The 14,651-nt window shown below is 45.8% G+C and overlaps 1 protein-coding gene across 1 annotated transcript; it reads right to left on the reverse strand.

Moving 5' to 3' along the window:
• Positions 1–296: 296 nt before the first annotated feature.
• Positions 297–13,216, reverse strand: LOC8033703 (procathepsin L-like). The gene is made up of 8 exons (XM_042291950.1): positions 13,120–13,216; positions 10,830–10,955; positions 10,356–10,498; positions 9,702–9,893; positions 8,609–8,800; positions 5,152–5,317; positions 2,118–2,223; positions 297–445 (listed from the first exon to the last, which is right to left on the reverse strand). Exons 2-8 carry the CDS (start codon positions 10,930–10,932, stop codon positions 346–348), a joined length of 1,002 nt encoding a protein of 333 aa, XP_042147884.1. The 5' UTR covers positions 10,933–10,955; positions 13,120–13,216; the 3' UTR covers positions 297–345.
• Positions 13,217–14,651: the final 1,435 nt, after the last annotated feature.

The following is a 14,651-nucleotide window of genomic DNA, read 5'->3' on the forward strand; positions in this document are numbered from 1 at the left end:
AGCAACGTACAACATGAACGCTCTTATTAGAGATTCTTAGTAGATCATTTCGATACCTCCGATCACGGTACCCGACAACGTTACTCGATAACGGTACCCGATAACGGTACTCGATAACGGTACCCGATAACGATACGATGCATGCGCAAAGACGTGCGCGGAGTATCGGGTGTCGTTATTAGAGGTATCGGAACGTTTTGCTAAAACTCTCTACTACCTCGTGGAGCACGAGAGCGAAACATTTAGTTACTTAAAGGCCCTCTACTTGCATACAATATTCTTAAGGGGTATATCTAAAAAAAAATAAGTGTCATCCCTCAAACATAAATGTGCACATAAAAAAAGTTACACCAGTGGGTAGCTGGCGTTGCTTGCGATTCCGCACTGGTTTTTCTTGTTTCGGCTCATCAGGATGTAGCCTTCCTGCCCCCAGTCAGCTCCCCAGCTGCAATACAAGTGGGTAGACATTATAAATCGGCGCCACCATTCAATCAACCTTTGGGACAAGATACCCATGAGCAGTCACGCCCCAATAGACAGTGACGAATTAAGAAATGCGGAGTGTGACTTAATATGCTCACGCTTCTTGCTTCGTAACTGATTCATCGAATTTTTTTTTAATTGAATAATTTCGCCATTGGATTGGCTGCAGAACAATAATAAGACTCTCGGGTTTCGCCACGCCCTATGTGTCTCCCAGGGTATCAGTAACGCCATCTGCTCACTTCGGCCCTATGAATATGGTGCCTGCATAGAACGCGTCTCCGACTGGTGTGTTTACAGCGTCCAAAAATAACAACGCGGTCCCTCGATTTCCACTTGATGACGTCATAGGAGTGTCAGGCTATCACCGGCTGCGATCCTGGTGGCGGTGTCTCAGCAGCGGGGGTGGACGTGGCAGACGACTGTTCCGCCGGCAGCTCGCTCTCCAGCTTGACAGTACCCTGAAGCTTCGGCAAGCCAGGAGTTGGGACGCCGCGACGACGGCGAGTCAGCTACACACGCGTTTTCTCGTGCTTTTTGCCGGAACTTCTAAGACCAACCGCAAGGATCGCGACATTCGACCGCATAACACTCCGCTTTTTGTGGGGTCACTTGTTGCTACTTCTATCTTTCGTAGCGTGGGCGGAACTGGAAGCTCAAGACACCGGTCGAAGACGCGTTGCACGCACCATAGTATATAAAACACAAACGTAAATTACTCGGTTTTTTTTTTTGCTTGTTTGTTTGTTTTGTTACAGAAGCGTTTGACGAGCCTAGCCGAATGCTGCTTCAGTATTCGGCTGGGGCTCGTGTTCGGCTAGTGAAGCATGGACCGAACGCAAGTGTCAGACCAACACTCACACAGCGCGTCCAATCTGTGCCGCGCCCTCAGTCGAGGGAGATGACGTCAACAGTCTAGTCCACAGAAGTCACGCCGGGTAAACACCGCGCTGTGTAGGGAACAAGGTGGACACAGCGTCACCTATAATTCAGACTCCCTTGTAGCCACTCTTTTTTTTTTTTTCACTATATTATGGTGCCGAGCCTGAACGGGATGCCATATCCGAGTGCATAGATGTTCAGCGCGTGTTGACGTCGAGCTTTTCTAGTGCCTTTGCAACGTGCACTCTATACAATCACGATTGCCGGTATTGGAAACCTATAAGTGTGAGCTCGTTCTGAGCATTCCAAATAAACAGTGCACTCTAATATGACGTCCAGTCAGTACCCTTATATAACATGAGCTGAGACTAGAAGTTCCGCCTTCAGTGCGAGCTCGCTGGCTTCCGCAGTGCTTTGGTTGCACGTGCCTGCGCGTTCACACTTGTGTTAGAAAGTGCAGAAAGCTTGCGCTAAAGGCAGAGCTTCTAGTCTCAGCTTAAGGGGGAACGGAGCATAGTCGGTGACAGGGCTAAGATAAGAACCCAGTAGGTGCTCCGCCAAGAACAGCTGCTCGTTGCCTTCCACCGGAATTCGGCTGCGTGTGCTGCCAAGCGTTATCAAAGGCAGAAAGCTCGCACTCGAGACTGACAGTAGTCATACTGAAACTCCACATAAAATTGATATCTTACCACAGCATCGTGTCGCCGCACGCATCCCACCATAAAGTAAACTGTGAAGCGAAGAGAACTCGCCTATTTTTCACCAGCCAGTAGTCCTTGCCACCCAGGTTGCCGTAGCCAACTGCCAGCACACCATGGTCAAACCTTTCGCTGGAGCATTCTGGCTCGTCGTAGACGCCTAAAAGTTTTGAAAGGTCATCGGTGCATATAATTCACCGAAAACACCAGTTAGAACAAAAGAATCGGCTTTCAAACATCCTATTCTCTCGGAATTGTCAGCGTCTACTTTCCCCGAACAGCACGTGAAGGACATATTTCTACTCCCGGTGGAGCACGCCCAGCCGATAACGATGGCTAATGAAAACTAGCACGCCTTAAAGGGAAGCTGAAGAATTTCTTGAACTAAAAAAAAAAAAAAAAAGTAAAAGGTGCAATGTAGACAGTTTAAATATTATGCGTCTTAAGTTTTATTTTATCTTAATATACTTCGTCTCACCCCACGATGGACTAAAAGGCAGAAGCTACGAACCACCAGATCCAATCACGAGCCACTTAGAAATTGCCTGGTATTTCGCTTCGATGAACGTTACTGAGTGACTCATCAATTTTACATTGCAAAGAAAACCATGACGTACAGGCTCTTTGCAGTGTCGAAGCTATAGAAATAATGCAGCGCATTTTGATTAGGGACATTATTCGTGCATCCTTAATCAATGTTAAGCATGTCATAGTTTAGCGTGGAACGTGATTGGACCTGGGCGGCCCGTAGCTTCGGCCTTTAGTTCATCGTAGGATGAGACGAAGTATGGTAGGAGGTTAAGAAGAGAAACTATGCAAGGATATCTCAAAGGTCATGCTCACTGTCTCAAAGTGGTATCTGTCATGAGAAATAAATGATTTTTCCCTAATCACAGGCACGGGAAAACACCATGTGTGTGTGTGCGCGCGCGCGCGCGTGTGTGTGTGTGCGTGTGCGTGTGCGTGTGCGTGTGCGTGTGCGTGTGTGTGTGTGTGTGTGTGCTGTATTCAACTGTGCTTCCGCTGCATGTGCATTTTTTGCAATGGAATGCAAGTTCACTTGTGGTGGAAGCACGTCGACAAAATAAGCAGCTGGGCCGGACGTCAGGCAATGGAGAAACGACAGTGTCGCTCCGAAACTGTGTTCGATACCAGAGGCTGGTTCACATATTTACGTCGACTGCGTTGCGCTGCGTTGCGTCGTGCAGCACAGCGCCTCCCCATTGGCTCGTCGTAAGTGTCGCCATAGCAACAGCTCGACGTAAGCAGGCACAAGTGGCTGCAGTTGCACTGGAACGCAACTGTGTGAACGAGCCTTGGCGCGTTAGGAACGAACTGTTAGGAACTGTGGCAGCCCCACTTGAAATGTCCATCTCATTTGAGCTCATCTAAGAGCTACAACCATGAAGAAGCAGAGTACTTTAGAAGATAGTTCGGCTACGAGTTTGAGATTTCTATGGTGCATCCTTTTGAGTTCTTCCTTTGTCTTAATGTGCAGATATATAAAACGAATTAGCCTCTTATTGTGAAATGTTTTTACAACTCCTTACACAGCATCGTCAGATGCAAGGTGTAATTCACCTCCCAGCCAGTCTCGTTCACAAAAATTAGAATCGTTTTCCTACTCCCAATGTAGTTAAGACGTAGTTATTATTCTGTATCAACTAGGTCTCCCTCCAAACAAAATATTGTTGTCGCGCTCTTGATTTTTTTTATTATTCTAAGGCGGTCATATTGCATAGTATTTCATAACCATTTGTTTCTGTCTCATCGCTAGACAGAGTTAGCGCAAACACCATGTCGGTGCTTCATCGCGTTCTACTAAGATAGGGAATTGACGGGCATCAAACTTGATCACTTATTTTGGGAACCCGAACTAGCACCTTCTATTGCATTAGTGGTCTTCACGACAACCTTCAGATTCCAAGAGGAATACAGGAGAAACCGGCGATCGTGCTCCAAGTGTCGCGCTCGATTCATTGTGTACCAACTTTAGAAGTGCAACGTCAAAATATGCGTGTGCTGCACCTGACACCCACAAAATGCTCTCCTTTTGTGGGCGTTACGTCCAAATGGGGAATCTTATTGGTTCTTTCCCAGTACCGACGGCAAATTCAACAGCCGATTGAGTTGCAGAACTGATGGAGAAGAGCCTGGTACACTTGTGAAAACATAAATATGCGTTTTGTTCTTGTTTTGATCGCTTTGGTCTTCTTATATCGGTGCTTAAACGCCGAACTTTGTTTTCCGGGTTTCTTTTAACGCAGTGAAAAAAAATTTTAAACAAAACCGCATTAATTTATTTGGTTCAGTAAATACAACTTATTTTATGCTTTAGCTTACCTAACTGTTCCCGCAAAAACTGACCGTTTTCTTTTTGCTTTACCACGCTTTTGTTAATGTAGAATATAACCTCAATAGAATCATTTTATGGTAAATTTTACCCGGTAAACTTTTGGTGACAAATTCAGGTCACATTACTAACTTAATCAAGTCATGCGTGTAACCTAACAGAAATTATGTTACTTCGACCACTCTCTCGCGATAATTCCCTTTGAGCGCAACAGGGTAACCTTGGTAAACAAATAAAGCGAAACTTTGTTTCATGTGGTGTGTGGTGTCGCCAAAGTTTTAAAAAACCTATTCGACGATACATTCTCAGGTGTCTGTGTAGGATGCGCCTTAAGCCACATATTGGTTGGACTGAGGAAATAAATTAACTTCTGTTTTATAGAACAAAGATTAATTTATCCTCGCTCCAAAATGTATGCTCGCCCGAAAATGTATTCTTGCCCTAAAATAAATGCTTAGACCCATTGTGTGCTTAGCACCGTCGCATAAACTATAGGCAAATGGCTCTTTCACATTGTTGGAGGTTGTACATCACCTTGTTCAAGTCAAGAAACAATCATAATATGAAACAGAGTGAACTCGGTTCTGAGTCCAGCGCGCCGAAATCGACAAAAGTTCAAAATACAGCAAAAAAAAAAAAAAAATATATATATATATATATATCGTTTTTGTCGTCGATTTTGTCAAAAATAGACCACGATAACTTAAATACCTTAGAAATACATTCGGTTCGAACCTTGAGCGTAAAACTGGAAAGATAGGTGACTCGCGTCGATGGCGACCGATATTGGGCCGACCGAAGCCACAGCCTTCATGAGCTGCGTCTCGTCGCCTGTCTGGACGTCCACAAAGCCAGTGTCGGTAGCGCCAACGTTGGACTTGTCGAAGACGCATTGACCATCCTGCGTGTGAAGCCATTGTCAATTGTATCACTCATACTGTCTAAAAGTGTCAGCATGTAAGCGCTCGAATGCCTTCTGTTGACTTCAGACGGGAACATTTCGACATTGCTAATTTCATGAACGTCCAATTAAAGAAAAATTTTCACATTTCTAAGAAAAAAAGGGTGTAGTTGGGTGCATCAGGCGCGCATGCACCCTTTTCCTGAAAGATGCACCCTCCGTTACCCAGCCAGTGTACTTGTACACCGACAATGAGCATCCTCCTCTCCCTTAAAAACCTCTAGGTGTATCAGTGCACCACCACGCTAGCCACGCGCCCCGATCAGCTTGTGCTTGGATTCCCCCTTGGGGGTCACTTTTTGGGTTGAGCAGTTTCTTATGGCGAAATCGCGTGGTCATTTCCCGGCAAAATATTTTGCCATATCTCCGCCAAGGGCGTTCGCGTGGTCAAAGGCTGGCGAGTGCGCGCCGTTCGGGTGGCACTTCTCAGGCGTGTGCTGGCAATTTACCGGCACAATTTTTGCCCGAGCTCCAAGAGGTCGGGCAGCTTGCCTGCCAGACTGTATCTGGTATCGTCATATCCGAATCGGGAAAGGGAACCAAACGAAACAATGGTCGCCGATAGCGGGTTCGAGTATAAAACGAAGCCATTGAGACAGACACCCCTCTGTGGTCCGAGAAAAGACAGCAAAAGCAACGAAGATAAAGATAAAATATTTTAAAGGAAGCTTCCAGAAGATTAGTTTCCTATAGGACACAGCGTGTTATTACGCCGCTGTAAAAAAATGTATTGATAGTGCTGCAGCTCGACACTTGAACGCGCATTACTATTTTAAAGGGCTGGGTCAAATCAAAATGCTGATGATTCCAGAAAAAAGGTAATAACAAGAAAATGGAATATAAAATGGCGACGCTGGTGAGCCTTCTGGCATCCTTGTAAGATGGCAACAGTTCTTCGAGAATCTAAACAAAATATATTATAATTTGTTTACCCACATCTCAGAGTCCGAATATATGTTGCTGATGCCTACAGCGTGCCTATTATATCATAAAATAATCGAGGAAGAAGTTAACGAAGTTCACGCGCGACCCAGGCAGACGAAAACGCCAGTTGCAGGCGCTTTGTGTTCGGGTGGAGAGGGTCACGTGGTGCGCCGCTGGCACGGTTTTCGTTGCCTGTGCCGCCGGCGTGAGCTCGCCGGCGATTGACCACCCGAATTCGCCATTACAAAGTAGGGAGCACTCCTCTTCACTCGGTAGTGACAGCAGAGTGGACGCTATGCTTGTTTTAGGCCAATCGGGTTTCCGGGCAGGATCACGCGATTACAGTCTCCAAGCTAGAGATAAGACAGAGCACGGCACCTACCTGAAGGCCAAGGCCACGGATAGCGTCCACTGCACTGTTAACTTCGGGTCGAACTTTCAAGAGGATATAAGTGACAAATCCTTTCATTGTGTTCATTGCTGTGTTGCCCCCCTTTTGGCCTTGAAGAAGCTGCTATTTTCCTACTCCACTCTTTTCCTTTCTCTCCCTAGGCTGAAAGCGTGGAAGAAGGTGCGCAGTCGCCGGACCAATGAACAGGAGGCTGTTTTATCCCTCGACTTCAATGTCTGGGCGCGGGTAACGGCAGTCGCGTGATCATCTGGTAAAGGTTTCACGGATGACATAGTAGCTTTTTCCGACCTCGGAATGTCTGCTTCCCAGCCTAGTTTCTTGTGTGTTGGGCTGCGACCAGCGGGGCTGCCGTAGATTTCGTCTGCGACAACGTATTCGAGGGTACCAAGATTCCCAGTGTTTGAAAAGTCCTACGCGTATATCAACAACAAGCGATTTCTTCAAAAAAAAAACAAAAAAAAACAAGGAATTCATGTGATACGTTTAGTGTTCGCCTCGGCAAATTACTGCGTCTGCCGCATCGTGTTGAATCCTCACGGACCCCTTTCTTTTCGTTTTTGTGTGGTTCTGCAGTGCCCGTGTCGAAGTATATATAGGATTACATATTTCAAGTCCGGTATTTTCATTTTAAGTGCACTTGGACCCACTCTTTTGCAACAATTGACCGTTCCGTTCGGAATTACTTTTAGAATCAGGCAGTGTCTATTTTCTAGCAGGCGGGAGAATAATTTCCCCGAAATTCTATCGGCAGTCGCCTGCCATTAGCTGTCTACAATTATGTGACAACTGCAGGTACAATACTGACTTTCTTATTCTCCCGGCGTTTTGTGAAAACACGTTTTCGTTGGTACATGTTTTGTAGACACGTTTCATTGACACTCACGTTTCATCGTCACTCGTTACACGAAATGCACGCTGTAGGGACATTTTGTCGGGCGTGTACCTCTGAGGCGCGTGCTCACCGACCCAGCCCACCCCTTCACGCCGCTTCGTAGCGACAGTCTGCGGCGGCTCATTACAAAAATGTTAATCCACCTGTCCCTCCGGAGCTGTCGATGAAACGTCGTTCGATGAATGAATGGCGACTGCCTGTGGACAATTCTGCCGGCTGCTGGGAGAATCGACACTACCTAAGGCTCACCCCCGGTTTTTGTTTGCTTAGCAATATTCTCAGTTGTGTAACAGCCTCTTCGTACCTCTTCACATATCACGGATTGCTTGCAAGTTCGTACTTGTTTACGGAATAGGCTTCTAATAAACTTTTATGAGATTTGAAAACAATCCCGTGTGTCCGTTTACCTTCCTTTTTCCAATCACCGGGGCGTATACATTTTTTTAAGGGTTTCCTTATGTCTTAAATAGGTTTATGAAGTTAGTTATGAAGCGGGTGCATAAAGTGGTGAGACCATGCACCTTTGAATCGGGTGCATCTGTGGCCTCTCCGAATTCAGTGGGTGTAGAAAGAGGTGTACCCGTACACTATTGAACGGGGTGCTCCTGTGTTCCCTTTGAGAGCAGTTGGTGTAAAAAGGTGAGTAATGGTACATTATGGAGTGAGGTGCATCTGTGTTCCCTTTGAGTGAGGCGGGTTTATGAACCAATGCAATAGTACACCTTCGAATGGGGTGCGTTTGTTTTTCTTTTCATTTCATTCGGTGTAGAAAGAGGTGTAGCTGTACACCATTAAATGGGTTGCACCTGTGTTGCCTTCGAGTGAGATTTTCGTAGAAAAAGGTGTACATGCGCACCACACCAACGGGAGTACACATACTCCCATATTTGGGGTGTACAAGTATTCCCCTAAAGGGCGTAGTATATGGGACAAGCACTACGTGTGTACCCCATGCATGGCACCTTTTTTTTTAGAGTGAACACTTCTCGTTAATATCACTTACCTCGCCAGTGTAGGGATAGCTCTTCTCGGTGTCGATGCCTCCATTGGCCTTGATGTACCGGAAGGCGTCGTCCATTACACCACCACTGCAGCCGAGGTTCCCGAAGTCATCAGAACAGTCGACAAGGTTTTGTTCACTCAGAGGGACGAGCTTTCCCGTCCTGAGGAAATGCTGCCCTTCCAACGATCCCGTCTGCCAAAAAATACGAACGAAAAGCAGTTTTAGTTTCACGTTCTGGTGCTTATGGTTCTGGTGAGCTCTGACTGGGAGGATAGTGGGTAAACAAAAAAACACTAACTGCTTTTGTTTCTACCCGCCATCTCCCTCTAATCAGAGCAAGCAAGGCCGTCGTCCGCTCCTCGTTCAGAAGGAGCTGTGGCTTCAGGGTCTGGCGTTCAGCGCCAAATCCCGACGTCGTCTGCTAGTCGTAGTAATGGCTGTTTTAACTTTCTTTCTGGTTCTCGAAAATCCACCGATTCTTTACAATTCAGAGCTTAGCCTTCGAAAAATGGGTGAGGAAATATCTTGAAGAGAACCTTGTTTCTGTCGACTAACTATCCGACGCGTTCCAACGAACGAGGAAATCACGACCATGCATGATGTCGTCTGCCCCAGACCGAGGTGAATCTGCGAGGACAGAGCATTCGTCGCACACGTGATTACTCTCTCTCACTGCGCTTCATCTCTTCCTCCCTCTCAACTGCTCGCCGCATAGCTTCATTGATAACACTGATAGGTTATCCACTCACTACAAAATTCGTCGTGCGCCCTTAGAAAGAAAAACTTCATCCTTATCACCCGCCTTGAAACGTCAAAACATCAAACCGCTCCCAGTGCCTTGATGATATACAATGCAATCAGTGTGAAGGAAGGGTGTTTGATAAAACTTTAGTCAGCAACCAACTCGCGCTAATTTTCGCGCAGTTTTGAGAAGCTTGAGTGATTTGAATGGGCACTCATGAAGTTAGGCTTTTCGAAGGGTCACTAGCAGTGCGCTTGTGACCAATCCAAATAACGCATTCGATCTTTTCGTAAAGACATCACGCATTCTGTGATGTGAACAGGCATATGTGTACGTGGCACCATGACTCACCGCACTAAAAGCCCAGCAAGATCCGCATTGCTCCTGGTTCTTGACCGGTGTGACAGCGCCCTTCTTCCTCCAGTCCACCGTTTGCGGGAAGCAGACGTCTCCGATGTTCGCTGGCTCCATGTAGGTAGAGGCCTGCTTTACAGGCCTGATTCTTCTGAAGCCGTTGCGGGAACGGACGAACTCTTCGTGCAACTGCAAAGGTAAGATATGTACATATATATGTTGAACGATTCTAGTGATGAAAATTTTTGAGAGTTGAAAATTGATTCCATTCGATGCTCGACTGAAAGCTTTTAGCAAGCAAATATTGTATAATCAATATACCAGAAGGATCGTAAGCTCGAAGTTTTCATTGTGCGCAAATTATCCGCTTTTTCCCCGTAATGCTTTTAAGTTATGTGCACGAGTGACGTTGACGCGTTTGTGCATGCAAATTGATGTAGAAACAGCTTTCCATGTTGGTGTTTGGAAAAGTAGAAATGTTCAAATAAGGAGAAATACCCAATGTCACAAAGGGAACCAAAACTACCTGAAATGAAAAAGTTAGAGTCTCTCAGCTGGAGACTATCCCAAGGAACGGGAACTTGAATCTGGCATACAATAGACCAATAATAACCGCAATTTTGTTTTGTGGTAGTTTGGTGTGTAACTCACCAGATCGCTAAACTTGTTCATTGCGAGTTGAAAAGAAACTTTGCCTTCCGCGTATTGCTCGTTGTGCTTGGCAACCTTCAGTTTGTTGTTCATATACACCGTCATTCTGAATTGCTCTTCAGCCTCGGACGAGTATGACTTTCCTGGAAATGGGAAAAAAAAAAACAATACCATAGTTAGTGTCATCTATAAGAAGTGATGTAAGGTAATTGTACAAATGCAAAACAATATTGTTTTGTGCACTGATTTTGTTTCTCTTATCTGCATTTTTAAGCAATCTGATATTTTAATTTCAGAAAAACATCAGAGCACCCTTTTTTTTAAGAGCTAATGTTTTCTTTAAGGGAATCGTCAGCTCGTGGCAGTTTGAACACGATGGCATAACTACGAAACATATGCGTACCCTCTGCTACGAGCAGTATCTTAGCAGGAACTACTCAGCATACTGATCAAGGTGTTCAACATGAACGTTACCGTAATTTGCTTTGAATGTCTCCCACTCAACATCCAAGTCCTCATTCTCGCCGACAGCAGTCGCTGCCACGACAAGGAAGCACACCACGAGAAAACGCCGCATCGTCGATCAATGGACTGGAGCACCTACAAAGACAGTTATGACAAGGTCCGGTGAATTCTAAGGCAGACATCATTAAATAGTCACTAAATATTTTGGTTTCCTAAGTAATTTGCACAACTTCCCATCCCATTTCTCTTGGCTGCTCGGCGGTCTAGTACGCGACCTCCGGCATGATTCAATGCCTTTATCGGTTCTGGCGGATAGACGTTCATGCTAGTCGTATTATATGTAACAAGGCACTTCGTTTCAGCTTAAGTCCAGACGCAGCCGACGCTACGAGCTAATCGGACAAATCAAGCAGTGTCAAAAGCGCGAATCACTGAGCCTTTTTTGTTTATGGTTGTTTGCAGCGATGATAGACCACATACAGAAACATGACGAGCACCATGGTGGTAGGCTTTTGACGCTGTCTGATTGGTCCCGTCAGCTCGTAGTGTCGGCTGCGTTGGGACTGAAGGAGAAACGAAGTACCGGGCGTCCACGAGAAAACCGAACCCTGGTTTTCGCACCGATAAAATAAACTGGACATCGCGAAGAGCTCAAACTCCGCCAGAACATAGCCCCAGCCGTTCGAGCAAGATGCAAGAGTTACAGCACCAACCGTTATCTTATTAAAAAGTTAAAACTGATTTTCTGAAATTTTCAATAGAAAAATATGCCCCCATTTCGCCCGCTTTCGTTTTCTGGCGCCATAGAGCTCTATGTGTTTGAGAGCTTCGTCGGCCGACATTTTTCCGTTCAAATGTTTAGAAAAAATCGCTTATAACTTTTTAATTAGATAACGGTTGGTGATGAAACTTTGGCATGTTGCTCGAACAGCTGGGGCTACGTTCTGGCGGAGTTTGAGATTTCCGCGATGTCCTGTTTATCTTTGAGGGGATCTGTGGCCGAGTGGGTTAACGCGGCTCAGCTCGGAGCGTAGAGCGAAAGTTTGCGCTGCAAACCTCCTCGGTTCGACCCCCCACCCCCTGTTCGAAACTCATACAGATCGAAATCTGAATGAGTTTCGTATCGGCACGCGTTCGCGTAATCCCTGCTTTGTGTTGCACGTTAAAGGGATACTTCAACGAAATTCGAAATGTACCCGTCGTGTTCAGGAATAGGCTGAGTATGACCCACAATATCCGTAAATGACAATTGCACGTTTGTATTTTGAGCCTGATGACTGTGTTTTTTGTTTTTTTGTTGTTGTTTTTTGTAATAAACGGCTCATTCTGGCAAGCCCTCGGAGAGCAACCAGCGGAGAGCACGTGCCATCCGCCGCAATCGTGACATAGATTGTCTCGGGACGAGCAAAGCTGTGGCGAGGCTGACGTCGAGAGGAAATTCTAGCCGTTCCAGCCACCGAAGCGGCCGAAGAACGCCAGCGATCGGGCCACCGCAACAAACCCCAAGCTGCTTTTGTACAAATTTTAACTGACGGGTTAATCTTCTATGATCTTTTAAAAGGACAATAGCAACGTCTGGGACGCACAAAAGAGAGTCTTAGGGAGAGGGGAGCTCCTCCTTACCCTCTTCTCTCGTGGTGGCCGGAGGCGAGACAGTTATCGTCACTACCTGTCAAGGTTCCTAGACGGGCATCACAAACGAGGCGTTAGCGACATTTATATGGTGTTCTTCACTAATCGTTCAATTCGATTTAAGGTTCTTTTTCGTGTCTATTTCAATAAGAGATTGGTGTGTGTGATGTGATACTAGCCCCCTTGAACACGAATACAACAAGAAATAAGCGCCGAAATTTTGTTGTTATATCTTTTTAAAGACCCCAGGTTAGCGGTTGTACTGCGCTGGCTAAATTGCTCATCTACAGCTAGGAGACAAGTCACCCGTTGAGGCGTACCCGCATCAAGGCTATCTAAACACACAAGCGACACAATTTTTAGCTCCTTAACATTTGCTGTTCAGAGGCAAGCGACCGTCAACCACTCACGTCACAACACCCGATCGATGAATTGTTAGTAAGCGAACTTCCCAACTTGCAGGGGCGATTCCGAAAAAAATTGTTTTCTTCATCGATGTTGCGATAATTTTCGGAGACATCACAAACAATTTCTGAAATAGTTCACCTCGTCAAAACCGAGTAACACTTTTTTTTCTCTGTCTTTTTAAGCAATGTCGCAAGGTTGACTCTATCGCTTTTTTAAACTTTTGATGAAACAGATTTTAAGAAATTTGGCTGGCGCTTACCACACGGCACGTTGATTTCCCAGGCACTATCACGATCAGTACTCAGTCGAAACTCAGTGCTCCACACCGTTGAGGAACGCCTGAATGGAGCCCACCAATTCTCTATCCTCCAGTAAACTGGCCTCAATCGAAGGGGCTCCTAATAAAGGCGCGTGAGCATAAACAATCCGTATCAAATGTCTCTGCTGAGCAGTTTTTTTGCCTTTAGTGATGTTTTGCTCTTACCGTAGATTACGCACTCGAATAAGCCGAACAAGATAACGGCAGAGAAACAAACATGTATGGCTTTTCGGTGGTACTTGAATATGCTTGGGTTGCCTGAAGTGAGATAATCTTCACGTGGGAGCAAGCCTGAACAATCAACAGCACACACACGGTGCACACCGCAGCATCAGCTAATCGCAGAGTGTATACAGCTTCCATAATCATTGCTTTTAATTATTTTTACTTTATTTTTTTTTTACTTTTTCTTAGGGTACGTTGGCCCCACTCTTGACAAATATACGGCCAATGCCTCAATCGTGAAGCGTATGACTCGATGCAAAAGTAGTGAATACGGGCGGCGAGTTGGCGAATGTCAGACATAACTAAAAGCTAACACTACTGGAATAGAAGGGACGCAAAAAGAACGTAATATACAGACTACACACGCTCTTGCACACACGCACACAACAACGCACATCACAAACGGTGTGTGTGTGTGTCTTTCTTTATGCGTCTTCTTCCGTGGTCTCAGGTTTCAGTTATGTGTTTGCTATTCGAGTAAATGTGCAGCTTTGTTCCCCACCCCTGCTTGTTTCGTTCTGGATAAGCATCGTACCGGTGTGCGGTCGTGTATCGCTACTGTGTGGCGCACGTTAGGGACCCCAGGCTAGCGATTGTACTGCACTCGCTAAATTGCTCACCTACAGCGAGTGACTCATCGCAACTTCGAAATGGCTGACCAACTACACGCTGTATAAATATCCACACAACTCCAATTATTTTTGTGCAGCTTTGTTTATTCCGATTTTATTTTAAGCCTCGTTTACCCGAATATTTCCAGGTCCACGGATAAAACGTTCTTCTATGGGTTTGTCTTTCGTTCTCCACTAGACAAGACTTATTTTATTTGCTCTTGCAAACAATATGAGAATTTTGTCTACAGCAGCAGCATAATGTGCCAGGTAATAAAGAATTTCAGATAAGGTCAACTGAACTGGAAGAAATACACACACAGCTCAGCTGGCCTTATCAGAAGTATGAACCAATTAGCTCAGCCTGTTACAGAGTTTCTTTCTAGTTCTCTGAGCACTCCATTCGTATGTTTTACCCTCCTTGACCCGCAGACGCTTATCCTCTTAATCGCCATCATCACCTACCGAGCAAAGCTCCTTTCCGAACTTGATCACCTAGACACAAGGCCTCCGCACGCGTCATCCAGTCAAATCGATCGAGGCGTGAGATTGGGCCCGAGTGCTGCGTCATTGTTCGGCTGCTGCTCGTAACCAATCAGCGTGTCGAAGGTCGGACTCGGGCCCAATAGCCGAGTT

The sequence above is a fragment of the Ixodes scapularis genome, unplaced genomic scaffold, assembly GCF_016920785.2.
Source record: "Ixodes scapularis isolate PalLabHiFi unplaced genomic scaffold, ASM1692078v2 PGA_scaffold2__306_contigs__length_199485367, whole genome shotgun sequence".
In the NCBI taxonomy this organism is placed as follows: domain Eukaryota; kingdom Metazoa; phylum Arthropoda; class Arachnida; order Ixodida; family Ixodidae; genus Ixodes; species Ixodes scapularis.